The 26,286-nt window shown below is 39.3% G+C and overlaps 4 protein-coding genes across 7 annotated transcripts; 2 read left to right on the top strand and 2 right to left on the bottom strand.

The window, feature by feature from the left end:
• The first annotated feature begins 3,571 nt into the window (after positions 1 to 3,571).
• On the top strand, positions 3,572 to 7,713 carry tmpob (thymopoietin b). The gene is made up of 6 exons (XM_039809625.1): positions 3,572 to 4,181; positions 4,317 to 4,434; positions 4,943 to 5,098; positions 5,339 to 5,448; positions 5,544 to 5,644; positions 5,736 to 7,713. The coding sequence occupies exons 1-6, from the start codon at positions 3,948 to 3,950 to the stop codon at positions 6,121 to 6,123; spliced, it is 1,107 nt and encodes a 368-aa protein (XP_039665559.1). The 5' UTR covers positions 3,572 to 3,947; the 3' UTR covers positions 6,124 to 7,713.
• Positions 7,714 to 9,295: 1,582 nt separating this feature from the next.
• On the top strand, positions 9,296 to 17,589 carry LOC120564647 (L-lactate dehydrogenase C chain). Of its 3 annotated transcripts, XM_039809807.1 has the most exons (9): positions 9,296 to 9,429; positions 11,101 to 11,121; positions 11,378 to 11,514; positions 12,378 to 12,495; positions 12,694 to 12,867; positions 12,957 to 13,130; positions 13,253 to 13,370; positions 16,403 to 16,526; positions 17,151 to 17,589. In XM_039809807.1, exons 3-9 carry the CDS (start codon positions 11,386 to 11,388, stop codon positions 17,316 to 17,318), a joined length of 1,005 nt encoding a protein of 334 aa, XP_039665741.1. In that variant the 5' UTR covers positions 9,296 to 9,429; positions 11,101 to 11,121; positions 11,378 to 11,385; the 3' UTR covers positions 17,319 to 17,589. The 3 variants fall into 3 exon arrangements, with proteins under 3 accessions (XP_039665741.1, XP_039665740.1, XP_039665742.1); XM_039809806.1 differs by lacking the exon at positions 11,101 to 11,121; XM_039809808.1 differs by lacking the exons at positions 9,296 to 9,429; positions 11,101 to 11,121 and adding an exon at positions 10,919 to 11,048.
• A 1,329-nt stretch (positions 17,590 to 18,918) lies between these two features.
• Positions 18,919 to 20,710, bottom strand: LOC120564600 (spexin prohormone 1-like). 2 transcript variants are annotated; one of them, XM_039809731.1, is made up of 6 exons: positions 20,635 to 20,710; positions 20,051 to 20,122; positions 19,899 to 19,944; positions 19,738 to 19,797; positions 19,163 to 19,246; positions 18,919 to 19,096 (listed from the first exon to the last, which is right to left on the bottom strand). In XM_039809731.1, exons 2-6 carry the CDS (start codon positions 20,111 to 20,113, stop codon positions 19,038 to 19,040), a joined length of 312 nt encoding a protein of 103 aa, XP_039665665.1. In that variant the 5' UTR covers positions 20,114 to 20,122; positions 20,635 to 20,710; the 3' UTR covers positions 18,919 to 19,037. The 2 variants fall into 2 exon arrangements, with proteins under 2 accessions (XP_039665665.1, XP_039665666.1); XM_039809732.1 differs by having other exon boundaries at positions 19,738 to 19,794.
• A 1,528-nt stretch (positions 20,711 to 22,238) lies between these two features.
• On the bottom strand, positions 22,239 to 26,253 carry golt1bb (golgi transport 1Bb). Its single transcript, XM_039807427.1, has 5 exons — positions 26,081 to 26,253; positions 25,344 to 25,435; positions 25,064 to 25,242; positions 24,511 to 24,592; positions 22,239 to 22,790 (listed from the first exon to the last, which is right to left on the bottom strand). Exons 1-5 carry the CDS (start codon positions 26,103 to 26,105, stop codon positions 22,752 to 22,754), a joined length of 417 nt encoding a protein of 138 aa, XP_039663361.1. The 5' UTR covers positions 26,106 to 26,253; the 3' UTR covers positions 22,239 to 22,751.
• Positions 26,254 to 26,286: the final 33 nt, after the last annotated feature.

The raw sequence follows: 26,286 nt of genomic DNA, 5'->3' as shown, positions 1-26,286 counted from the left end.
ATGTCAGGCACGTTAAAAAAAGGCCAACCTGGTGATGAACCTTGGGTAAAGTCAAATATGTGGTTTCTAAAATGTTAAAGTATCTTTACAGTGTTTTGACACTATATTGCACTGCGTATCATTGTCACTTTGCTGGTTGTGTTGGCTGAAACAAATTCCCTTAGTGTAATGTTGGAATGTTCTTGAATCCCTAGTCATGGGGCAGCCAGGTCTACGCTCAGGAACATTGGATACATTTCTTTTTGGGCAAGGCTGATGATTGTGCAGCTCACTAGCACATGTTCTCCTTGCATTAACTGATCATTTGGCCACTTTGGTGCAGCAGAAACAAGCTTAAAAACACAACTTTAACATCACCTTATAAAGTTTATTTGGGGAAGATATGGAGCAACATTAGCATTGATTTGGAGTTGTGTTTCTGGCCACCGGATGAATTAAAGTCTAGTCTAGTCACTCTTTTTAACTCCTGAGGGAAATATCTGGCTAAATGTTCCACTTTGCTCACCAGCTTCTCGCTAACTTTGTCTGTGTGCTGTTTGGTGCTGACTAGATAGTGTACAGTGAGTTTTTAGAGCTGTTTCACTGACAACAGCTGCCTATTGTGGTTGATAATTCTCTGTGGATTTGTAACTACGAGTGACCCCTTTCACATAACACATAATCATTTGATTCATTGTTAATATTGAAATTGTTGATTATAGCAGCTTTAGCTATGCACACAGGATCCATGATCTTGAAAAGTTCTACATCAGTGACGTTCCATAGTGCATTTGCAGTGGCAGAAGAGGCACTTTCAGTGGCTCTAACAGATCAAATTTGTCTTGATCCTTTTATGTCAGTGCATTACATTTTGAGGAGATGGATGACCTACATTAAGTTTTCCTCCCGATGATCCAACATTGCATCCCATGGCTGCCTCACTGTGGAGACTTAATAGAAATTCTTCATTCACTACATGAAAGTTTACACACAGTAATGTTTGCGCGTTTAATAAGTTCAGTGAGGACATGAGGAAGTGTGTCTCTGTACTCAATGGCCAAATAAAACGGGAAAAGCCCAAATCATAATAGTAATGCAAATATATGGAGTACTTATATACAAACAGGCAGGTGGCCAAATGGGCATCAACAAGGGCCAGAGAGGGAGTCTCATTTTTCCTTCTGACAGAAATGTCTACAACTAAGCATGTGTCCTTTAAGTAGAGTTTGGATTGTCAACAGATGAAAATATAATGTATGAGCACCACTAGATGGCTGTTCCTAGGCCAGGACACACAAATCTCAGCTCCTGTTAAATGCACTGCTTCCGCTGCCTACATCCACCCCTCCTTTTTGCACAGGATACTGCCCAGGACTTGATCTTAATTAGTTTGGCACTGCGTAATAACATCCTCTGAGGATTAGAGATTGTTGTGATAGATTAGTGAAGGAAAACTCACCTTTTTTTTAGTTTTGGATGGTACAACAAAATGCTCTGGTAATGTAAAAAACTTAAGTGTGAAAATACACTTTTATAAAAGAAATTATATATACAGCTGACTGGTTATTTATTTTGTAAATATGGACCAATCAACAGATGTGTGCCCATGAGGTGATGAGGGCTGTGATCATACATTGTGCTGAAATTTCATAACTAGGTATAACTACAGTAAGTATGTGTTTTGTTATGTCAGTGGAATTGGATAAGACATCCTCTGGGTGGTAAAGGTTGACTTTTCCTAAGCTACTTCTGTGGTTGGCTCAATTGGGATTTAGAAATGTTTAAAATCCAAGATAAACGCGACCAAGAAGTCTGTGTTCAACATTTTTCTAAGTGAACAGAAATCTACTTTTAGAACATGGATGTTTTAGGTTGACACATGCCGTCTTTTCTAAACACTATATAACTTTTAGTAATTCAACAGAACTTTCTTTAAGTAACAGCACTCAGGCCTTTATTTTTGCATAAATTACTTTTTGTCTTTGCCAGTTGTTTCATTTGTTCTCTAGATTTATTTCACAATCATCTGTCAAGAAATGGCGTCGATTAAACTGACTGTTCAACATCAAGTGGAGCAGTTCCATTTTAGATGAACTCATTCTGAAAATGTGAATGTTGACGATTAAAGCGTGGGCTTTGATCAATTTTCAGAGGCCATGACTGTTATGCTTAAAGAGGCACTCTCTATGATTCTTGGCCCATGCCTTATTTTCTGTATAAATTACATACATAGAAAGCTTAAGAGGTGTTTCTCAAGGGCTCAACATTTTTTATGCTTACACTCCATTGGCAAATGCACTATGGAAAAGCTGAACTATACTTGAAGTGCTGTATTTTAGTGTGGTTTGGAGCTGAGGTGGGGATCAATTGCTTGGTTTTTATAGCAGCATCCCAAAAAGCCCCAGAGAGGCCAGTCTGAAGGACAGGTGGGGAGCCACGGTGCCACCTCAAACCACTGTCCCCACAGCAGGAGGCCTCACCACAGGGTTAGAGACCAGCATGTCGACCCAAGAAAGGCAAGAGGTGGTCAAACACTGCCATGTCTGTGTGCGAGTGTAGGGCTGCAACTTGCGATTATTTCATTATTGATTCCTTTGTCAATTATTTGCTTGGCTCCAGACCTCTGAACTGCTACCCACATCTCATATGTTCAGCGATTCAATAAGGTGAAAAGAAATTTCAAATCAGTTTTTCAGGCTCCAAGTTGACATTTTCTTAAATGTCTTGTTTTGTCCAAAAGTGTCTAAAATCCAAAGATATTCAATTTTTAATAATATAAAACTGACAGAAGCAGCAAATCCTCACATTGGAGAAGGTGCAGTTTGTGTGTGTGTTGAGGGAGACTGGAAGAAAGTGATTATTGTGTTACCTCCTCGTGTCCTTGATTTTATCAATTTAATCTTGACATATAAGAGTGTCTGACCACTTCTGTGCAGACACATCTACCTGCTACCAGGTCAAGGTTGAAAACGAATTGTTATTGTGCTGATGCTGTTGTTGCTTCTCAACTCTGGAACAGCCTCACGAAAAATCTCAGAGAAACCAAATCAGCGCAATGTTAAACAAAATGAAACATAAAATAAACCCATGTTTTTTTTAATAATGTGGCTCATGCTGCCCTCTTCTGTTACAGAGGCAGACTTCATCTAAATAGCTTAACATTCACACTCTGCCACATTATGTAGGCTAATATGAAAACCATTGGTGACACTGTAGTTATTGCTATTAACTGCTAACCGTTATTAACCATTAATTCATGCTACAAACATGCTACACAGACTGAAACTGCCGTTGTAATACCATGGATGCATTAAGAGAACTGTATATACGCGAGTAACAGACATTGCTATTACATCGCCATTAACATTGTTCTCTCATCACTCAATGCGACTTAAATTAATTATTTAAACTAGCATTTGTCTACTTATTTAAAACAATAATATCAATAACGCTTGTAAATTCAAGCAATAGTGTAAATATCGCGTGCAGGATTAATACAAAGCCGTAATCAGAAACACACGGCCTGCTGTTTCTTTGTGGCGGCGGCCTGCGAGCGTTCCATTCATAGCAAGCCAATCAGAGCGGAGCTTACTGGGGTATTCCATCCAATAGCGGGGCTGGTTGTTGTTTGGCCCTGTTTCGAACGCGGACAGACAGAAGCAAGTGGACCGGTTTGAAGCTAAGCTAATTCAACCACATTACAGCTAGTTAATTCAGATTGTTTGCATTGTTTCCGTTAAAAGCACACGTGCGTATCTATTTGCGAAAAATCAAAGCTACCTGTCAATATTTTAGCCATCAGGCTAAAAAGTAAAACTGTGCATTTATTTGGTAAACCACTTCTGTACTGCTAGCTAAATTGGCGGCGATTAGGCGCCAGTCTTGTTTGACAACAGCGCTATTCAGTCACGTTCCCGGTGTTGTTGTTTGTAGCTGCTGAGTGAACGATAGCTAAAATAAAGTTAAGCATGGCAGAATTTCTCGAAGATCCGTCGGTTCTCACGAAAGATAAACTGAAGAATGAGCTCACAGTCAACAATGTGCCACTTCCCAGCGGAGAGCATAAAAAAGAAGTGTATGTGCAGCTGTATCTGAAAAACTTAACCATACTGAATAATAAGAAGAGCCCGCCTGCAGACACCTTCTCCAGCGATGAAGAGTTACCTGCTCCCGTGGTGTCCAACAAAAGTCGATCTGGAAGAGTAAGTTTTGGTTAATTATTTGTGGTTAACTGTGATGTGTGGCTGTGGTCGTCTGTATGTATTGATGGAACGCGTGGGAGTCACTTGTTGTATGATTTGTAATTTTTATTTTATTTCTATTTATTTTTTTTGCAGAAAGCTACCAAAAAGACAGACAAGCCTCGCACAGAGGAAGTGGAGGTGACAGATCTCACTGATGAAGATTTAAAACAGCAGCTGGCCAAACATGGTGTGGACTCAGGACCCATTGTTGGTGAGTCCTTGGAGGCCTTTTTCAGACTTTTGAGAAAAGAACGTATCCAACATTAGAAATACGATTAGATTTAAATTGTTCAAAGATGCAAATAAATTAGATTAGGAATATATGTTTTGGCATTATTAACTAATTTATCACTTATGAAGACAACGTATCAAAACCAATTCACAAATGCATGTACTTTGTCGTTGTGTTTTGACCAGTTTATCCAAATTAGCTTCACAAATCTGGTTATGTTCCAGTCATAACCCAAATAACAAATCTGGCAATTTATTGGGTTTCAAACTATAGCCCAACCTAAAGTGAATGTTTGAGGCCAAAACCACTAATAATTATTTAGTTTTAAAATCTAATAACTGTTTGCCAACAAATATTTTTGGTAAGAATCCTTTTAAGTTTGTTTTTTTACAGAATTTTGACCAGCTTATAGACCAGTAGATATTGGCAAATATTGGTCCCTGAAGCAGTCCTATAATGTATGTGTCCCCTTTTTCCCTCTATTCAGCCACCACCCGTAAATTGTATGAGAAGAAGCTGCAGAAGCTTTTGGATCAGCCTCCAGCTGAACCTGAAGCTCCTACAGACGTCACAGCTCTCCCCAAGGCAGACAGTAACCAGAATGGCAACACAAATTCTGACCAGTACAGTGACAAGGAAGATGGTGAGCTCTTGACTACACATTACCCATGAGCTTTTTAAAGTTCACATTACTTACCAAGACAAATAACATGGCCTGAATATGTCAGTTTTCTTATAGTCTGTTCTTCAAATATGTTTTTATTTTTTATTTTTACTAAGCAAAGTTATCCAGCAATTTCCCTGTTTAATGTTGGGGGAAAACACCCCCTACTGTACTGATATTGCCATGTTTGACTGTTCTAACATTAAATGTGTTTTTCAGAGGAGATTGCTGCCCCTGAGCCAGAGCCAGTTCCTGTTGTGGAGAAGCCTGTGAGGAGCAGAGGGAAAGCTCCAGTTACCGTCAGAACCAGCAGCAGACGGCATACCAAGGTAAGATTGGAAATGGCAAAATGGCAATTTCCAATCTTGTTGATAGGAATATATTTTAAGTTTGTATTAACATTGTTTTTGTATTACACTGACAGGTGGTGGATGAAATTATTACTGAAGAAACCCCTAAGAAGGCCAGCGATAGTGTTGTTGAAGATATTCTTGCCAATGAAATAAGCACACCAACAGGCATGAGGTAACACACATGAATCAAGTACTGCAGAATATTAACCAAAATGTTTTTTGTGTCTAGCCTGAAAGTTTGGTTTTGTTGTTTCCCCGATCAGTGCGACCTGCAGGCGTCCGATCCGAGGGGCAGCTGGTCGACCTTTAAAACCAAGTGAATACTGGCTGGATGAGTCCCGTGTGCAGCACAGCGTTCACACTGACACCCACTCTTACTCTGAGTCTTTCTCCAGAGTGGGCAGCTCTGTCTCTTCAAGCAAAGCGCCAGCCCGACGAGGCTTCTTGTCTATGTTGCTCAAGCTCCTGCTCCTTGTTGTGGTGGGTGGTTCTCTCTTCTATGTCTACCAGAACCTGGGTGCCGATAACATCAACACCCTCAAAGGCCTCCTGGACAGCGTCATTGTCCCCCTTCAGGGCGTTGTGAACAACGCAGCAACCTACCTGGGCATCGGCAGCAGTGCCGGTGCTACAGCGGGCACCGACAAGTAAAGACCCTCAGCCGTCTCTAGCAATGCCCCCACCGCCTCCCTGCCGCCTGCCACAGCACACCACAACTCAAGCAGTAATCTTGGCTCACCTCTTCTTGCCCCACAGGGTTGGACAAACGTTAAAGATTTAATTGGAACGATAAACTTTCTCCTCTCTGGAGTCCAGCTTTCCTCCCACCACAAGAGGAAACCGTAGCTTCTGGATAACACTGTTTTGTGGCAGTCAGAAGAGACTATTTTAATGTTGATTTTAATCTGTGAATTGTTTGTGTCTTTGTGTGTATTTAACCCGTGTATGTAGAAACGAGTGCTGAATGGAGTGGCCAGTTTATCCATGCATGGTTGTAGTTTTTGAAAATCATACTGTAGTTTATAACTCTCTGTGCCAGGTGTTTTTCTGATGGTGAAGTGCCTGGACACTTTTAGCACATAGTGCCCTCCCATTTTCAAGCACAAAGCAGTGCTATTACTAATATCAGAATGTTACATGTGTTTCTGTATGAATTTCAAAATTTGCTCTGTAGCTATAGAGTTAGGTAGTGATTAATTATTTCTATGGTCCTCAGGTCAATTCAACTTTTTAATGTGGTCTGTGCTGGGAGGAGACACATGGTGTAATCCGGTCGCATCACTGCATGAGGAAAATCCGCCCACGTTCAGGTTGAGATATAAAAACGTTTTTCAGTGGCTGATCACTGCTTGAATCATTGTATATGGGGCTCTATGATTATGACTAAAATTATAATTCTGGTTACTGTATTGTTATGATTTTTACTGTTGGTGGATTGAAGAGGAAAATGTATTAATCTTGGATCAACATCCTCATCAATTTACAAACAAAATTCTTAATGAAACAGCTTTTTTAATATTGACAATATACCACTTGCTTGGCAGTTCCTCCTTCAGGAATCTAAAATCGCAGTGTTCGATCATAGGTTATTGATTCTCCAGCCCTGTCAGTGTGCCCGTTTGAGTTTACATGCTTTGGGTTGTAGTGCTCTGTTGTGCTTTTTTTGTTTTGTTTTTATTAGATTTTTAATCCTTCAGTCCTATATGCAGGATTGGCTGTTGCAGTACACCCACATAGCTCACCTCACTGTCTGCATGTGTCCAGACATGGCAGATCTGCAAAGAAGACATGAAGAAAGTTAATCCTTTTTGGGACAGTAAATCAATGTATTACCTTAAGAACTCTTGACTACTTCTGCCTGAGAAAATTACCACAATTAAGAGACTGCATGTGACTCTCAAAGGGATCGTTTAACTGCTGGGAGGGAGGATGCATTCACTGGAGGTGATGTTGGGGCTGGGAAGGTTTCTGGGGCATCTTATTTTCTATTTTGATATTTTTCTAAAATGGTGTATTCAACTTTTCTTAGCACATTTAAGGTAACATTTCAAAGCAATATGTAATACATGAAAGTGATACTGTACCTTAATTTGAACCTTGCTGACTTAACACAAGTGATTCATCATCAGGCAGCTCTAATGGACAGAAATGCCAGGGGTTATGTGGGTAAGGATTTTTAATCTGTTTATTTATGATAATGTAGGCAGTGTATCATAAAATAAACGTGGCTGTTACCTGATATTTTTCTTTGTCTTCTGTAGCGGTGGCTGGGCAATACCAGTATTTTTGCATGTTTTAACAAATTTACACAACATATGTTGCTACCAACCATTTCCCCAAGTAATCAATCTTTTAGGATTTAAAAAAAAAAAGTTTAAAGTTTTGAAGGTAGCTTGTCAGCTGTGGAGGAGCTTTGAAGAAGAGTTTCAATAAACATATTTTTTTCGTGCTATTTTTCCTGCTATTTTCATTGCCTCTGTGCACCTGAATGTGTTTAAGTTATGTAATGTGACAGCTTGACCAAGTCCCTTCAGCACCCCACTGTTCTTCCTGTTGAAGAAGCATCTCCTAACGCAGGACACCAGCCCAGATTGGCAGCGGCTGCTGTGCCTAGTAAGGCAGAATACCCTCTCTTATTTAACTTTAGTCAGTGCCTTTTAAAAATGAGAACTTTTTTTCTTAATCCACACAAGAGCACCAATTATTATATCTCTCTATCTCACACATTGCTCTCCTGCAATGTAGTGAGAGATTGAGTGCACACACGTAAAGCAAAGAACAGCTGATTTACGTGAATGTGCCAGATCTCCAACGTCTTTCCATTAAATACTAAAAGAGCACACACATAGACACTGCTGTGGCCTTCTTGGGAAATTCCCGGATGCTGCACAGGCCTTACCTGGGGTCCTACAGCATGAATGTTTTTAACACGTGAAATTAAGATGTTTCCTGTATTCTTTTGCATTCAGACTAGCCTCTGAAATCCTACTTAGGCCATCGGACACTAAATTGAGACCCAAATCAATTATAGTCCTATTTTTGTGCAGTTCCTGAGTACAGCCAGTAAAGTTGGCTTACTAATTTCAAATAAGCATAACTGGGGTGGGGGACAACTGTTTTTAAACTTTTAGTCTGCAGGTTAGTAAGGGACTTTTTCATATTCTGAGATGGACATGTCTGGCTGATCATGTAAACAAATACTAGTAGCCAATGTGTATTTATTACGAGGCTAAGCTATCTTGAGTATTGCTTCCTGTCACAGCTAACCAGATGTCTGTCTTGTCTGTTCATTGTACAGTTTTTCCCTGCAGTGGTTGTCCTTTTAACATTGATTCTCCTCCTGCTGGCTCAGAGGTGTCTGTGCTTTTCTAGACATGCATCTCAGCAGTCAGTGTCCTCGAGACGCTGAGATTTAAGTATGAGTAAATGAGTGAAACCTGTTGTCTGTGGTAACACTGCCAAAAAGACACACCATCTTTTCAGAGGCCCCCAGCAGCTCCCTGGCTCTAAAGTGCTGGAGTCATTTTCATGTGAGCTCGGCCAAAGCACTGCAGTGGGCCTCCAACTTGACCTTAATCAGTGCAGAGAGGCTATGAAGCTTATTTGCAACTCCAGATGAAGTGTAACATTGGGTATGAAAAATAAAGTTCATTATAATGGTGAAGTGGTATGTGCAACCTTTTTTATGTAGCTTTCTTTTCTTTATTATTTAACAGGAAATGTGCATTGTTGTTGGTGAATAAGTACCAGCTGAGTGAGGTGACCCTTGGAATGCCAAACTGAGACTTTGTAGGGGATGGAGAGGCTTAGTCAATTAAATCCAGTAGGCTGCAGCCTGACAGCACAACAGGAAGGGGAGCAGGCACACAGTACACCAAACCAAGGGTGACTCTTACTGAAGTGTTGGAGAAAGGACAAGGACCTGCACTCCGAGTACCTGGACCCTCAAGACAACAGGTGAACAGCCATGACTTTCTTTGTTATGTGGAAATTTAAAATATCTGCAGGAGGCATGTACTGTAGATTGGATTTTGGTTTTTGTTTGTGGTGTCTTAACTGGAGAAAGTTATGTTGTCTAAAAGTTTCTTTATAAAGTGACAACAGTTGCATTTTTTCAGTGTCCTCTTCCTGCTCTCTGTGCAGAATTTAGGTTTTTGTGCTTTTCAGGCTTCGTAGAATTGCAAATTATTATCTATTTATCTACCATAGAGTAGATCTACATACACATTTTTCATCACTAGCTGTGACTGCTTCCAGTTTGACTGTTTATCTCCAGGTACTCTCAGACAACCACCATCTGAACCATTAAAAGTCACTTTCTAAAAGAAATCAAGAATAAGAAATGATGTACTAAAGATAAATAGATTATAGCATAGTCATTTAAGAAAAGTATCTTTGTTGTAGGTCATTTCCTTTAAATGTAGTTTTATCTGGGACCTTGTGGCTCATCAAATAATTACCCAGATAAATGAAAGGGATGTTATCACATGTTAAAACATAATTACACAACGTATTGTCCCTGCAGTATGGTGGTCATACTGAAACTGCAGTTTTCAAGGGCTTAATGTGTTGTCTGTCATCTGCACCGTGCACTGTCTGTGTTTAACTTCAAGGGTGACTTAACTTCCTCAGTCACATACCAACATTCGACAGGTTGCTATACAACAGCGGTCATGTCTAAAATGTCAAAAAGGCTAATTCTCTGATACTATGGATCCTTGGTCCTTCAGGTACCAACCATGTTTTTGCGTAATTAAAAGTCATGAAACCTACTGTCCTCACTGTAACCTTACAGGCTAAGCCAGCTCTTTAACCGACCGTGTTTACATGCTTTAACCCTCCAATCCAGTTTTACTCACGGCTACTGAATGGACAGTGCACTTTCAATGGGACTTTGATCCTCCTTCAGAGATGGAGGATAAAAGTGAGAGTGATGGCTATTTTTTGCAGATGTCTTGGTTCACAATAACATGTTTAATTTCAATCAGTAATCTCTTGCACATACAACAGTTGGAGAGACAATGTCGTGCCTCATGTTTTACAGTAGCTATAGTCTGCAGCATAAAGTAAAAAATAATTCCCACATGTGCAGTGTGCTAAAAATTCAGTGGCAACTACATCATACATAATTCTGATTTCTGCATGTTGTTATTTAACAGTGGCAATATTATCACTGTAAAATAATAGAATGTAATATACCACACTTATCTCAGAGAGAGAATTCAGGTAACATTTGTAAAATAAAAAAATAATTTGGTATTGTTCTTTAGAGGCATCCTATTAGATGCAAGGTTCTATAGTTCAGGTGCAGCAGATGGAGGCAGCGTTAAGGGATTACAGTAACTCCTTTAACAGTTTGCAGTCAGTCCAGTTCAGCATCCGATTATAGTGCTCCGTCCTCCATTTGGAGAGGAGGGTGGAGGGAGAGGAGAGGAGCCGGCCCTGAGTCACATGTGCTCTGTGCTACCGCTGCAGCTGACCGGATACCTGCCTCAGCTGTCTGGATTGCACAAACATTGACTGTGGGAGGTGTTGTGGATGCAGGGGGGACACAGCTCTGTGGGAACACACCTTAGGTATCCATTCACTTTGCCATGCTGATTACATGTTGGTATTTATACCTCGCAGCTCGGAGCATCGCCAAACAATGCAAGTATTGCTGCTGTGTTTTTGTGTCTGTCCGCTTGTCATTTCAAGGTGAACTCTGCAGAAAGATTATGTGTGGGACCAAACTCAGTCAGTGTGTTGTTTAAGGTTTTTCTTTTTTTTGTAATGGATCTAGATACCATGCTTCCATTAGTGCTCATGCAGCCTTTTCTTTCAGTTGTGTCTGTGTTCGTCTGCAGTCGACATGTTTTCTGACCAGGAACACTCTTCTTTTCCTCCTTTCATTTTTACTCTTTAGCACTGAACATGTCCTCACTGCTGCAAAAGCTGATCACCCCGCTTTTCAGTGGTCCTCCTGAGCCCCCCAGGAATAAAGTGACGGTAGTGGGCGTGGGCCAGGTTGGCATGGCCTGTGCTGTCAGCATCCTGCTCAGGGTAAGAGCCACACAGGTTTTGCCTCTGCTCAGATTACATTCATGCCTGCTGGTGACACAGGACAGGGTAATACCCAGGATCCTCCCCCGGATTATTACTGATCGCTTGGTGTCTGATCTTACTGTTATCCCTTCACTGTCCTTGTTGAGGTGTGGTGACATAAAAATGTATTTGTCACCAAAAGGCTTGACTTTCTACCTAAACGCATGAAATTGGGCATCTGCTTTCTGTCCGTACAGTAATAATAGCAGCAATTTTCCCTTATTGATTAACTCCAGTGTAAGAAATTGTTACACCCAATATACTGTATGCAAATCAAGTTACTGCTTGCACTATGGCTAAGGGATATGTAAGCAAGTAATTATATATTTATGATCAGGATTTGATTTGATTTGTTGCCAATGATATGTACATTCTGTTTTATCGGAATTTTCAATTGTGAGCCATCCGGTTTTACATTTCATCGAGGCAATCCTGCAGTAACATTTTTTTCAGTCATACTTTAAGCTCTATATATAATTGAGTATCATCTGTATAAAAGTGTCAAAGCAACATATAATGTGGCCTTGTGGGTGTGAATGAAAACTGTGGTTTAATGACCAATGGTGGAGGCCATTCTAATAATAATAATAATAAATTGAATTTATATAGCGCTTTTCATAGACTCAAAGTCGCTTTACAAGGGAGGTAGGTTCTACAACAGTGGGACAGGTATATATTTATTTTTTATTTAGTCCCGAAAACAAACAGCTTGAACTTCTATATTGAGGTTGGACACCCCAACTGCAAAAAACATGTTGATTAGTGAATAAATGTATTGTGAGGGGAACAAGTGTTGCTCTCAACTTCCCTGATGTGTGCAGGAGCTGGCTGATGAACTGGCCCTGGTGGATGTGATGGAGGACAAGCTGAAAGGAGAGATGATGGACCTGCAGCATGGCAGCCTCTTCCTCAAAACCCCCAAAATAGTCGCAGACAAAGGCACGTTTATACCTCAGACACTGAATGGTGCAGCTAACTGGCAAGCATTGTGACCAAGCCATTTTTGTCCGTATTGGCATTAAAAATAGCCAAGATTCTTACTAGCTGTGTTGAAATCTCTGCTTATCTAAAGATAAGAAGGTAGGAACCTGAAAGTGAGGACACTTAACCTTAATGACAAATCTACTTCTGTCTCAGACTACTCTGTGACAGCAAACTCCCGCATCGTAGTGGTGACAGCTGGAGTCCGTCAGCAGGAGGGAGAGAGCAGGCTGAACCTCGTCCAGAGAAACGTCAACATCTTTAAACACATCGTCCCTCAGATCGTCAGATACAGCCCCGACTGCACCATTATTGTGGTTTCCAACCCAGGTACTGTCCAACACACATTTCTTCATTATGGCTCTCACACAGACATACAGCATGCACCCTCTAATAATGCTTACAACACTTTTCAAAAGTTGATGTGCTGACTTATGTAACCTGGAAACTGAGCGGCCTTCCCCAGCACCGAGTCATCGGCAGCGGCACCAACTTGGACTCGGCACGCTTCCGCTTCCTGATGGCCGAAAAACTGGGAATCCACTCCAGCAGCTTCAATGGCTGGATCCTGGGAGAACATGGAGACACCAGTGGTGAGGATTTGTGGGATTTCTGTCTGAACGTTATTATGTTATTGACAAACGATTGTGCAGACTATGACTGTGATGTGTGAAGTGTGTGGACGAAGGTTGAAAGTTTACAACATGTGTTTTAGTGCCTGTGTGGAGTGGAACAAACGTGGCCGGAGTCAACCTGCAGACATTAAACCCGGACATCGGCACTGACTGCGACAATGAGAACTGGATGGAAACACACAAGATGGTGGTGGACAGGTGGGCCGGAGTTCACTTGCTGACATTTCCTTGACTAAGAAGATGCTGTAAAGTGTTCTGCATGTGGTGTGCAGGTTACCTTCCCCCCAAAGCCATACATACACACACACACACATATACATATATCCCCACCCAAGTCTCGGTCATGGTTACACCAAGGGCTAGTCTCGCTTTGCCAGACCATCCACACGCTGAGTGGAGGAGGGTCTGGCTACTCCACACAGAATTGCAGGATGGGAGAAAAACGTGCTCTGGTTTATTGGCATTTCTTTAAACCAATCGCAATCGTCTTGGGCTGTGCCACTGCAAAATAGTTGTGCGAGAGAAAACTCAGATTGGACAGATAGTCTAGCTAGCTGTGTCAATTTACTCTGCAGAGATCTGAGGAGCAGTTAACCATACTCATAAATCCACCGAAGTTTAAAATTCCAACAAAAAAGAAAGCGGAAGGAAACTGAAATCGGCGAAAATACATGCATCCGGCAGAATTTACTGCGGCACTGAAGCATTCCCGGAAGTGGAACGCCAAGGATATAGACTACACCTTCATTTTACAGTCACTGGGTTACACCAATACATGTACAGTAGATAAACCTGAACACTAAATCAACCCCACAACACTAAAACACAGGTAACATAAATGGACACCCTAAACATTAACAGAACATCATTAAAACATACTTCGACGAAGACAGGAACTGTTCAGAAAACATCGGCCGTTACAGTATTGTGCACACAACTACCCTAATTTTAAAGAATACAAACTAGTGTATTCCCTGTATTACCCTACTGATTTTGTCTCTATGACCACGTTCTCCACCTTTAGCGTTTATTTACGTCTTTTGAATGCACCTCTGAAGCACTGTGGCCGCTCTCTGTGTTCGTCTGTTTGGTTGTCATGGTAATCAAAGTCAGTTTTAGGAAAAGGGGAATGGGTGCTTCAGGAAGGGACTAAAAGAATAATCAGGCTACATAAAATGTATTGATGACAATGTCAATGTAAATTATATTTGTCAACACTGAGCCTGCTACACGTCGAGCGTGACCTCACAGAAAAAGTAAAAGCAGAAGAGAGAATTGATGCTTACAATGTGCCAAAAAGAAGCGGCGCATATTGCTACATTAAGGCAAGACTTGGTTAGTTTTTTAAAGGTCCCATGACATGGTGCTCTTTGGATGCTTTTATATAGACCTTAGTGGTCTCTTTCCTGAAATTCAGCCTTGGTGCAGAATTACAGCCACTAGAGCCAGTCCCACAATGAGCTTTCCTTAGTATGTGCCATTTCTGTGTCTGTAGCTATTTAGGAGGAGAGAGGGGGGGGGCAAGGTGGAGGGTGGGGGTGTGGCCTTGACCAACTGCCGCTTTGCTTGTTTGAAAGCCATGATGTCTCTCTCTCATGGGTGGGCCAAATTCTCTGGGCGGGCAAAGCAGAGAAAGGGGAGGTAACCTTGCTCCTTATGATCTTTATGAGCAAGATTCCAGATCGGCCCATCTGAGCTTTCATTTTCTCAAAGGCAGAGCAGGATACCCAGGGCTCGGTTTACACCTATTGCCATTTCTAGCCACTGGGGGACCATAGGCAGGCTGGGGGAACGCATATTAATGTTAAAAAACCTCATCAAGTGAAATTTTCATGCCATGTGACCTTTAAATTACAGTAATGTATTGATATGCCACATCGTGAGCTGAGAATTATAAGGTTCTATCTCCGTTTAGGGTAGTTCTGAGATATTGGGCATCAAAGTCTTTACATCCCAGCTATTTTGTGAGATGGAACCTTTTTATTTTATTAATAACTAACTAAGAAAATATTTTTTTACATAAATAACACCACACAGGCATTAATAAACACCTAAGGGATCAGATTATGTAAAAAACTCAATTTCGGCCAAAAGTGGAGATAGAACCTTATAATTCTAATCTCACGACATGTGGAAAATATAATTAATATTTTAATGTATTTTATTGTGTAACCTTTCAATGAAATATTCATAGGTCATAGAGCTTTTTATTGTGAAGGGTAACACAGAAGTGTTGAATTCTGACATGTGTTCCCATTGACGATGTAACGTTATTCCATTAGGCTATAGAAGAGAAGAGGTGCAGTGCCGTCTTGGTTCGGAAGTTGAAATCCTTGTTGTTTTTTTTAGATGGCCATTAATAAACAGCTGTCAGATCAATTTCTTTATTAATTTGGGAGACTCATATGGTCTTGGTCCCTATAACCGAATGTATGGTCTTATTTTTGAATGTAGAGTCGAACAATTAGGAAATTAATAACGTGGTAAAATTGTTGTGTCTTTTGGGCAAATAGCATATTCACAAGGCCAGATTTCTTCCGTTCTTCAGTTTAAGACGTGCTGACGTTGAAAGACGTGCTCAACATGAAACAGGCTTCTAGCCACTAATAAGGATGTGACTGGGAAATAACGATGCTTATGTTATGTCGTGCAGCTTCTACAGCCTATATGTGGTCAGATAGTAACATTACATGTTTTAGCTGTGAAGCATGTAGCATGTAGAGCATGGATAAAGCTTGTAGTATAGTACTGAAGTTGCAGCAGATGTGACGATGTGGTTTGACATTACCAGTACTTTTCTTCTAATAAGCCCTGGTATTTGGTTTCTAAATAGAATGTAATTTGGTATAATATATTATAAATATAGGCATTTCTAGTAACAGCATAATTTAGTTTTATTTCTAACTGTGTTCATTTTCTGTCTATTAAAGACCAAATACTTTCTTGTTTTGGTCTTATTTGATAGAAGGTAAGGATTATTATATCTTATTTATGTACTAATTACAGGATAATTTAGGCGTTTAGGCTTTTAATTAGGGTATAACTATTCATTTTCTGTCTAAGAAAAACATTATTTCTAGTTATGGTCTAATTTGATACAAAGTATGGCTTATTACGTCTTTTTAATGTACCGGAAAATACCAGTCACCATTAAAATACACTAACTGTAATAAATTCCAACATTAAGCAGTCTGAAAACTGGCCCTTAAGTTGTGTCCTGTGCCTCTCAGTGCCTACGAGGTGATCAAACTGAAGGGTTACACCAACTGGGCCATCGGTCTGAGTGTAGCTGACCTGACAGAAAGCCTCATCAGGAACATGAACAGGATTCATCCTGTTTCCACCATGGTGAAGGTAAAAGCTGCTCACACACAGATTCGTTTTCACATACGTTCAGAGCCTGAAGCAAGCTGTGTCTGGATACAAACTGTACCTTTGCCTGCAAAAAACTATGTTGCTATGCAGCATAGTCTAAATCTGTTGTTCTAAAGTACACTTCATGTTACTTATTTTTGCATAAATATTTGTTTTTTGATTTATTGCAATTAGAATTTAGATTTCTAAAGTTTCATTTGTAAGGCGAAATCTGAAACAGATTATAATTGAAGTTGATTGAAATCCAATTTTGAAAGTGATTACATTCCTTTACTTACTAGTGGAATTTGGTTTTCAGTGCAAAAAGGCTCAGTTCACAGAGTCAGCAGCATTGACAGACATCAATATAATATATATATATATATATATATATATATATATATATATATATATATATATATATATATATATATATAAAGGATATTTTGTTCACCGGCTGTCACATTTGCGAGAAAAAAAAACTATTCAATTAATATTCAAGCCTTAAATTGTGGCTTGCAATTTAAACTTGTTGGTTCAGCCTTTTCAAATTTGAGCATTTGATATTGTCTTTGAGATGTACCATCTCATAGAGACAGTGAGGTTGTTGTTCATTGTGTGCAGGGCATGTATGGGATCAGTGAGGAGGTGTATCTGAGTCTGCCCTGCGTGCTGAACAGCGGAGGTGTGGCCAGTGTGATCAACATGACCCTGACAGATGACGAGGTGGCCCAACTACAAGCCAGTGCCAACACGCTGTGGGACATCCAGAAGGACCTGCAGGATGTCTAACTGAACACATGGGGGTGATGTACCCTCCAGACGTATTATCACTCTGCAGTCACTAAACCCCACACAGCTCCACCCTCCACACCTTCAACACACTGCCCTCTGTAGATTCACAGGCGTATGGGAGTTTAATCCCGTCAGATTTAGCTGTAGGTGTCAGTTTGTGACTTCAACTGAGTGAAATGCTGCTCTGACTCATTTGTCCTCGGCTGTGTTGCAGTGTGGGACCGTGTGTCATTTGTTTTGCTGTGTAATAAAGCTGTTGTTGCTTGAACCGGAAGTGCATGTGTTCAGTTATTCAGTAGTAAAGGGAACATCTACAGGTGTACAGAGACAGGTGCACTGGAAGTTTGATCTAAAAAGGTTCAAATTGGAAATGAAACAAATCCTAAAAACTATGGAAGCTCCTGAGGGGATTTTACAGGGACTTGATGTTTTTTTGGGATGTATTATCACATTCATTCATTTGCGTCAGTGGATGAAATCCTGATAAAAGCTTTAACTCAAGTATTTTTTTAATTAGATGAGGCCTTTAATGAGTCTATTCTAAGAATGTGTATTCTCTAACAAGAATGAGCGGTACATTTGGACAATATGTCGTCCTGCTAACAAGGTGACAAAAAGCTTTAATGTCTTTAAGGAGAGATCGAGAATAAAGCTGTGAGCAGGTACAGTACAAACATTTCTCCAGTAATATATAAAAAATATCTCTGTCCACTCCTTATCTATGTCTTTTAAGGATAGGCATAGCCAAAACATGCATGCAGGGGAACGCTGACATCGATCACAAGTAGGAGAAACATTGGTATAGATTTTAGATATCCTGGCATTGGTTTAATAGGTATGGGGCACGATGGTTGGATGGTATGAGGGCATTACAACAAATAATTTGATATTTCAGACCAACCTTACACAGAAAACGACCATATAGGTCGATTGTGCAAGCAGTTCATAATGACCCATATTTACGTTTGTTGTTAGGTGGGGAACTCTCGTGGCCATAGTAATTATTGTGGGAACAAATGAGGAAGTGATGTGACAAAGTATAAGAACACCAATATCCAATAAGGAGGCAGGTTTTAAAATGAACCAACTTTTACGGCCCTTAGTCCATGATGCAGTTACATCCATATTTTAGTAGTTTGAAGTGACTTATTTACAGCCAGTCCCTGATGATTTTCTAACCCTAGGTTTTTTTGTTGCCTAAACTTAACTAGTTTTGTTTCATAATGTTATGATATTTCCTTTCCTAAAGCTCTTCCAGAAGGAAATTGTTGCTTTTACAGCAAACTTGTGCATTTACAAATGTACTTTAAATCTGATTTATGTCAGGAGTACAACTCAGCTGATGAACTTTGTTTGACTCAGTCACGGCTGGTTCAGGCTGCCATTTCCAATAAAACTCATCGGGCCACCTCTCTCAGACAGTGTGATGATTAATGACTGAGTGGTGTTTAGCATGGTGTTAATCCCTGTGTGGTGTGAACAACTTAATTGCTGCCCCAAGCTGACAGACTTTCTTTTTATTTGTTCTTAATCGATAGCAAGTTGTGCAGCTGTAAAAGGAAACCTCTCCATGTTGAAGACACAGCTCACTGACAAGGCGAGGGAAATTGATTTATTTAGCATGTTTGATTACAAGTAAACTCAACCAGCGATAAGTAACACGTATGAGAAAACATAATAAATCCAAGAATATGCAACAATAAGGCAAAATTGTCTTCACAAATGTTTCCAATTCATCTCTTGTTTGTCTGGGTAATTATCTGGATTGCCTCCACCTGAGGAAGAAAATAAATTTAAAAAGATGATGGAGATGTGTTGGTGATAACTTTCAGGGGTTTTACCTTCTTCCACAGCTTTCTGCAGGAGCTCCAGAAGAAGGGAAGACAAAGACAATCCAGGTCCATCACTGCTCTGGTTGTGAGTCACTGCAGAGACGCAGGGCAAAGACATTTAAAAAGGAAATGACATTACATTGTGTGAGATAAAGTTTTTTTATTCATGCATTACATCTAACATCTACATAAGAATTCTTCGAGTGTTTATTACATTAGTGTAATTAATGGTTAATGAATCATTTACGGATACTTTATAGATCAGTAACATTATAACCCATTAACAAGAAATAAATCATTAATATTTAAATGGATTATGGTCCAGATGGTCTGCAGATAAAACACCAGCCACAGAGAATTTTCAAAACCTTAAAACCCAGAAGTTGTTCTCAATAATGGCTTGTATCTAATTTAAAAAAGCATTAGTAAATACTGGATTAACCATAAATAAAGTTGTTAGTTGCATCTTGTTAAAGAGTCACCTATTAGAAAGTAGAACAAGCTATTAAGAGCCAAAAAATAATATTACACCACTACATAACTATTTTTTATTTCTAAGCTGCAGGGCATCACATACTACACACCTATATGTAAAGTGTCCACTTCGTCTCTTCCTTTGCGCTGCAACACTGAGCGCTGTCCTTCTGAAAAAACATCAACATTCAACACTGTTTTCTCTTTATTTGACAAGACAGCTCAAAAGCACGCAATTCTTCAGTTTTAAATTTCTTCGGTAAATCCTTACGTGCTCCTTTTAGGTATAAGATGGCCTGAGGAGTCCAGTTCCTCCGCTGAAATATGATGTAAAAGATGATAGTTCATCTCCTAATTATATTTCCTAATGTGTTTGTTTAAATTCAGCTTAAACATTTAAGAGAAAAATCTACTTTCACTTACCTGTGGTGCACTCCAACACTGAGTAACTAATGTCACCACAAGCAACGTGACAATTAGGGACATTGTTGAACTCTGTAATGACATTTAGTTTAATTAAGAATAACACTAATAGTACTACTAACAATTTTAGAATAGAAAAAGAGGAATAACCCTACATCCCCACGACCATTGAATAAATGGTTTATGACACAATATAATGTAGTTAAAGGCAGATATAAAGACATTTAAAGTGTTTATTAATGTACAGTATTTGTCAACAATTATAATTTCTCCTGTGAAGACATATTTTATATTGTGTCTTTAAGTGTATTTTACTATATTGTCATTCATTATCTGTTTATACACAGGAGTTATAATTGTTGACAAATATGCTAATAAACACTTTTTTCTGCTGACAACTACATTACAGTTTTAAATACTTATAAATGCTAAATATGGGCACTTAAAGTAACATGTTGCTTTTATAAATGCACATTTTAATTAAAAACTAAATTTTCATGTATCCCTTCTAAGAGCTAGTTCTTCTAAGATATTTTACAAAATACAACAACTAATAGTAATAATATTAAAAATATATATCTTACCGTTAATTGTATGTGTTGTTAACTCCTGCAGGCTAAATGTATGATTTATGCTTCCTCTGCCGCTGCTGTTCCATTATAAAAACAACAAAGTAAATCACAGCATCATTGATGCTCAATTATGTCTCAAGTAATATTTCCATTGACAAGTGACAGGTGTTGTTAAAACTGTCAATGCTCATTAATCACACACACTTGAGAGAAAGATAAACTTTTAATCTCTTCACGGGGTCAGCGTGTAATGACGACACTGGTAAGATTTTATGAATGAAAGCTGATGTGATGACAGCGTGTTGGTAGACCAAATGGGAGTGTAGACACCTGAGGCTGAGGAGGAGTGTAAAAGTAGTTGAAGTTGGTCAAAGAGTTGATGCTTTCCCGATAAAAGCTGTGCGTATCATCGCTTGTCATACTGTAAAAGATTTTTTTGTCATGACTCGGTGCAAGTGGAGGGATGTATTCACTGAAAATAGCAAATGTGAATCTGATTTCTTTTGGGGTTTTTTTCCCCCTGTTGAACTTCTTTAATGTATTAGAATGATTTACTTTCTTGCAGCGAGTTAGATGGGAACACTGATACCACTCTTATATTTCTATGGTAAAATGAAGGTAGCGCAGGTATTCGCAGCCGGTTAGTTTAGCACAAAGACAGGAAACAGGGTGAAACAGCTAGCGTGACTCTGTCCAATGGCAACAAAACCTGCCTACCAGCACCCATTAAAGGTCCCATATTGTAGAAAGTGAGATTTCTATGCCTTTTTGTCCAGTCTTCTTTACGGCTGTGATACAACAACTATACTATATATAGGTAGAAAGTTCTGCTACAGTCCTGTTACAGTCATTCCCCGGCTGCAGTCTAGGTGCAGAGAGTGCAGATACGGAAGCCCCGGAACAGCTGACCAATCAGAGCAGACGGCTTTTTCAGGAGGGGCTTGAAAAGACACGCGCTAAAATTGAGCGTTTTAGACAGAGGGCGAATACAGGTACATTATATTCAGATAAACAGTATGAGAAAAATAACATTTAAACATTAAAGCATGTAAACACGTTCTAGTAGAAACCCAAAATACAAGGATGAACCTGAAAATGAGCAGACTATATAATACTCAGTAATCAATATGTATCATCTTATAAGGTCCCTTGGGACACTGAATAACACGGAGCCATTCCCTCCTCAAGTCAAGAATGAACCTTCAAGCTCAAAATGTCTTTATTAGTTTATATTTATATACAGATTGAAGTTTTAAACCCGTCTGTGAATGCTTTGTACAACGGTTAATACATTTGTAACACACTGTATTTTCTACATGTTTGTAATCATATATCATTTTTATGAGTACTGCTGTTATGCAGTTTAAACAGTTACTTCATAGATTATGTTGACAAATACATTAATAAGCACAATAACTTAAAAAAAATGTATTCAATAGCGCTGTAGTATTTTTGTGATAAATGTTAAGTAAATAAGAGGAGAGATAAACCTACACTTAAATTATCAAAGAAATAATTTAATTAAATGTAAATTTGTGAGAAAAGAAAATCAAAGGATTAATGATCCTGTGTGGCATATAAAACTGATCTCTGCAGCAAAAAACAAATAACACAAATTTATAAAATACACACTTTATTCTAAGTATGCACTTACAAAAGTTACAGTACAACATATCCATGACAAGCATCTTTAACCTTTTCCACAAAAGTTCAGGTTTCTTTTCCCAAGTAACATTTAGCTCAACATTATTTATTTTTAATGTACAAAATTCCAGTAACACTTCATTGAGGGACTCAAAAAAACAGCTCTCAGTGACTGTTCAGGCACACAATCTGGAGGAGAGGGTGCTGCAAAGAGCTCCTGACTCTCCGCTGAGTTGATCCAGTGGTCCCAAGTTATCAGTCCATAAATATCAGACAGGAATGATACAAAATGGGAGACCTGCTTCCAGCTTTTACAATAAAAAATCTCTTGGCAGTCAGATACAAAACATCATGTCAGTCAAACATCCACGGATACATTTTGTTTGGATTCACAGTTCTGGAGTGGCAATGACCAAGATATACAGTCACTATTAGAAACTAGGATAAATACTGAAATTCTCCTCAGATACAAAAACAGTCCTATGTTATACCATATTGTTGCTTTCACCAATTTTATCCACCAGCTGGAAGAGAAAAAGACAACAAGAGTTATTTAGAATCTGCCTTTTTTTTTACAAGTTATACTGAATCAGACAAAAACATTCAATGCAAACAAAGTTTAAAGCTCAGAAGAAGAAAAAGAGAAAATATCTGAGAGAAGCTTCATTTAAAACCACAAAAAGTGCAAACTACTGAAAATAGAGACACAATGAGGTTTTTACCACATACACCAGCTACAAGGTAACTTTTATTATATCTGCTCAAACTGTCAATATATCCTCACAGGAAACAGATCATCTGTAAAAAAAAACAAAAAAATTTGAAATCACATTCCTCTGCCTCATTCTGGTGCTCCTAAAGGCATAAGGAAAACAACCAATCAGAGCCAAGGAGTCTCTTACGCACTGCAGTGAAACTGGGCACGATGATCAAATATGATTAAAGATTCTGTTACTGCTATTGCCTATTTCTTAAGTAACTAAAATATGTTTCTGACAGCATTTGGGCAAGAAATAAGCAATAGCAGTAATAGGCAGTAACAGAATCTTGATTCATATCTGATCAGTGCTGCCCAGTTTTACAGTTTGACCGTAGTTCATGAGCAGTCACTGACAATGCATTAGAGACTCCTCGGCTCTGATTGGTTGTTTTATTTTGAGAGTGGTGGAAACTTGCTAATGCCGTTAGGAGCACTAGGAGGAGGCAGAGGAACATGATGTTTTCACAGATTATCAGTCTCATGTGCTACTGTTAGGATTTACTGACAGTTCCAGCAAATATGACAAGAAGTTGTTTTTTTTTTAAAGTTACCTACTGAACCTTTAAGAGAATTACATTCTGATACTTGATGCTGGACACTGATAAAGGCCTCACCCTGACAACAGACAAGTGTTCAGTAAAACAGAGACACTGTTCTCAGACTGTCAGCACTCACATTTCAGTGAAAGCCTTCCTATAAACCTTTGTACCCAAAATGTTTCACAAAGACCAAACAGGTTGACTAAATAATCTCAATTTCTAGCTATTTCCAGAGCTTTTATCTACGTTTCACAGTCTTCACCAGCAAATAGACTCAACAGAAAACTCCATCTGGAATCTGCTAAAAGCTCAAGAAAGAGCTAGTTTGATCATTTTATCAAACCACTGTTACCAAAGTCAAGAATTAACTTTCATGTCTATTTAAACCGTTCATCTAAAAACTGTTTACTTTTCAACACTGTTTAGTATTTCCAGAGGCTTATTGATCATTTTTTGAATGATTTCCTACTTTCCTGCCAGACATTGGTTTTAGTTATTGTCAGTACAGTATGGAACTCAACTTGCAGAGCCTTGAAACTGCTGCAAACATCTTTGGATTTTGAACGACTTCGTTGAATAAAACGAGCTATATGAATAAATAGCCTTGGGCTGTGAGAAGTTATAACAGCATGTTTCACTATTTTTTGACATTTTACAGACCAAACGATTCATAATAATGAAAAATCTAAAATTCATCTCACGGTTTGTCTTGGCGGCCTAACTTTTTTGTGAAAAGCTTGTAAATGCAGTGTTTTTCAGGATCTAACTTTATGTACTTTCTACATTTCTAAGATGTTGTTGCAGCTTTTAATTAACACATAAAATAGTGTCAAACAGTGACAAAGTAACTAAATATTCTGTGTGATGAATTAGCCGTCTGATGCAAGTCTGCAATCATTTAAAGGGATGCTTAATTTGTAATTCACTGATTGTCATAATACTTACTGTACTGATCCCTGGTAAACTGAGCAAAGAGCCGATTACAGGTACTCGTCTGATGAAGCCCACTGCCACCGGGAAGAATCCTCTGTTAAAGAGAGAGAATGAGGTGAGACCAAAAAAGAATTTACATTAAAGGTGCCGTAGGTAAGATTGTGAAGATCCAGGACTTAGCCAAAACATTTGAACATCGACAACTCCTCAGTCCATCCCCCCTTTCTGCTGAAGCCAAAAACGGTCTCCTAAGCCCCTCCCCCCACAAGGGAGAATGAATGCTGTGCATGAGCAGTGATTGACACGCAGTTAGACAACCTCCCCCCCCCCCCCCCCAGCCCTGATTGGTGTATCTGAACAGGGAGCAAATCTCAATACAGGCTTTAGGTGGTGCCAGAGGAGCCAGATTTTATTTTTGAATGACCTGCTTCATTTAGTTCTACTGGAACATAGGGTCAGTTTCAGCAAATACGACAGAAAGTTAGTTTTATAAATTGTACCTATTGCACCTTTAATTTAGCATAATGATGACAAAGAGATTTGTTTTCTTTCCGTTTGCGCTGACCTGAATAAGAGGAAGAAACCGTAGATCTCCAAAACGACACCAATGATCGGCCAGCCGATCAGAACCACCAACACTCCTCCCAGGAAGAAGCTGGTGGCTTTTGCTTTGTGTCTCTGGAAGAAGAATTTGAACGTTCGCTCCAGGCCGATGACGAAGGACAGGCCTGACACAAATAGGATCTGCACAACAAGCAAAGACACACAATACAATCAGAGGTGAGACGCTGGTCAGGTCTTATGAGGGGGATGTTTGTCTCTAATAGTGTTATTGACCAACTCACATTTCCAATGGCGAGGAGAGCTTTATCAAAAAATAGCATCATCCCAAAGAAGAGGAAAAACACACCGAACCCTGTCAGCCCCATCCCAATTTCTGTAATAAACAAAACAGTGATTACAACAGATACAGTATGTGGTGACATGACATCTCATAAACTGTCATTTCAACGTAGAAACCTAGCAGCTGCAGACAATAACAGGGTGCATTAGAAAGGAAGACAGAATAAAAATAAGCCAGCAAACTGTATTTACTTACACACACAAATGAAACACAGTTAAATAAAATTAAAAAGAGTGCATGGATAAATGTATTAAAAATATGTATTACAGTATTTATGAGGAGTGTATTGTTCTCCATTCAACTTAATGAGGAAAACAACTATATGAAATAAGAGATGGGCCACATAATAACTTTGATATTCAGTATATGGGTGAGACCACCAGAGACTTTTCCATACTGTTGTAGCAGGTCATCGCGGTCAATGTTGCAAATCACTGAGGAGGACTGCTTAATGACAATTTAGGATTATTTAAAATGATTTTTGCATCTTGAGACAAAAAAAAAAAAATGAGTTTTTTTCGTCATTTAAAACGCTTCACAGTGACGTTCAGCTACGTGACGTAACGACGCTCTCAGCCAATTGTGTTTGAGCTACTAACCTCTATATTAAGCGAAAGCGGAGTTTAACACAGAAACCATACATACAAAGAACAACGGGAAAACATAAACCGGTCTTACTTTGTGAATCCGTGAGTGAAATCATGTTGGCGGCAGCCAGAGAATCTATCAAACAATACAAAGCTCGTAACGATTCAAACCTGCTGTTTTCTGGCTAACTGATACAACAGTAGCAGCGATGAAGGCGAAGCTAGCGGTTCCTACGCCACGTCGTCCGGAGTCACGCACGGACGTATTCCACCAAAGATCGTCTATGTTGAAGTTGT

The sequence above is a fragment of the Perca fluviatilis genome, chromosome 8 (assembly GCF_010015445.1).
Source record: "Perca fluviatilis chromosome 8, GENO_Pfluv_1.0, whole genome shotgun sequence".
Taxonomy (NCBI): Eukaryota; Metazoa; Chordata; class Actinopteri; order Perciformes; family Percidae; genus Perca; species Perca fluviatilis.
The sequence above is the reverse complement of the archived record's forward strand: the minus strand, read 5'-3'. Positions and strand labels throughout refer to the sequence as shown.

Excerpts from the sequence above, each read along its gene's own strand:
- tmpob (XM_039809625.1), top strand. The coding sequence starts at position 3,948 with ATGGCAGAATTTCTCGAAGATCCGTCGGTTCTCACGAAAGATAAACTG. Across the intron at positions 4,182-4,316 it reads ACAAAAGTCGATCTGGAAGA|AAAGCTACCAAAAAGACAGA; the intron begins GTAAGTTTTGGT and ends TTTTTTTTGCAG. Across the intron at positions 5,099-5,338 it reads GTACAGTGACAAGGAAGATG|AGGAGATTGCTGCCCCTGAG; the intron begins GTGAGCTCTTGA and ends TGTGTTTTTCAG.
- golt1bb (XM_039807427.1), bottom strand. The coding sequence starts at position 26,105 with ATGATTTCACTCACGGATTCACAAA. Across the intron at positions 25,436-26,080 it reads TTCACTCACGGATTCACAAA|AAATTGGGATGGGGCTGACA; the intron begins GTAAGACCGGTT and ends TGTTTATTACAG. Across the intron at positions 24,593-25,063 it reads GGTTTCTTCCTCTTATTCAG|AGGATTCTTCCCGGTGGCAG; the intron begins GTCAGCGCAAAC and ends TCTCTTTAACAG.
- LOC120564647 (XM_039809806.1), top strand. The coding sequence starts at position 11,386 with ATGTCCTCACTGCTGCAAAAGCTGATCACCCCGCTTTTCAGTGGTCCT. Across the intron at positions 12,496-12,693 it reads CAAAATAGTCGCAGACAAAG|ACTACTCTGTGACAGCAAAC; the intron begins GCACGTTTATAC and ends CTTCTGTCTCAG. Across the intron at positions 13,131-13,252 it reads AGAACATGGAGACACCAGTG|TGCCTGTGTGGAGTGGAACA; the intron begins GTGAGGATTTGT and ends CATGTGTTTTAG.
- LOC120564600 (XM_039809731.1), bottom strand. The coding sequence starts at position 20,113 with ATGTCCCTAATTGTCACGTTGCTTGTGGTGACATTAGTTACTCAGTGT. Across the intron at positions 19,945-20,050 it reads AGTGTTGGAGTGCACCACAG|CGGAGGAACTGGACTCCTCA; the intron begins GTAAGTGAAAGT and ends ATCATATTTCAG. Across the intron at positions 19,798-19,898 it reads CTTATACCTAAAAGGAGCAC|AAGGACAGCGCTCAGTGTTG; the intron begins GTAAGGATTTAC and ends ATGTTTTTTCAG.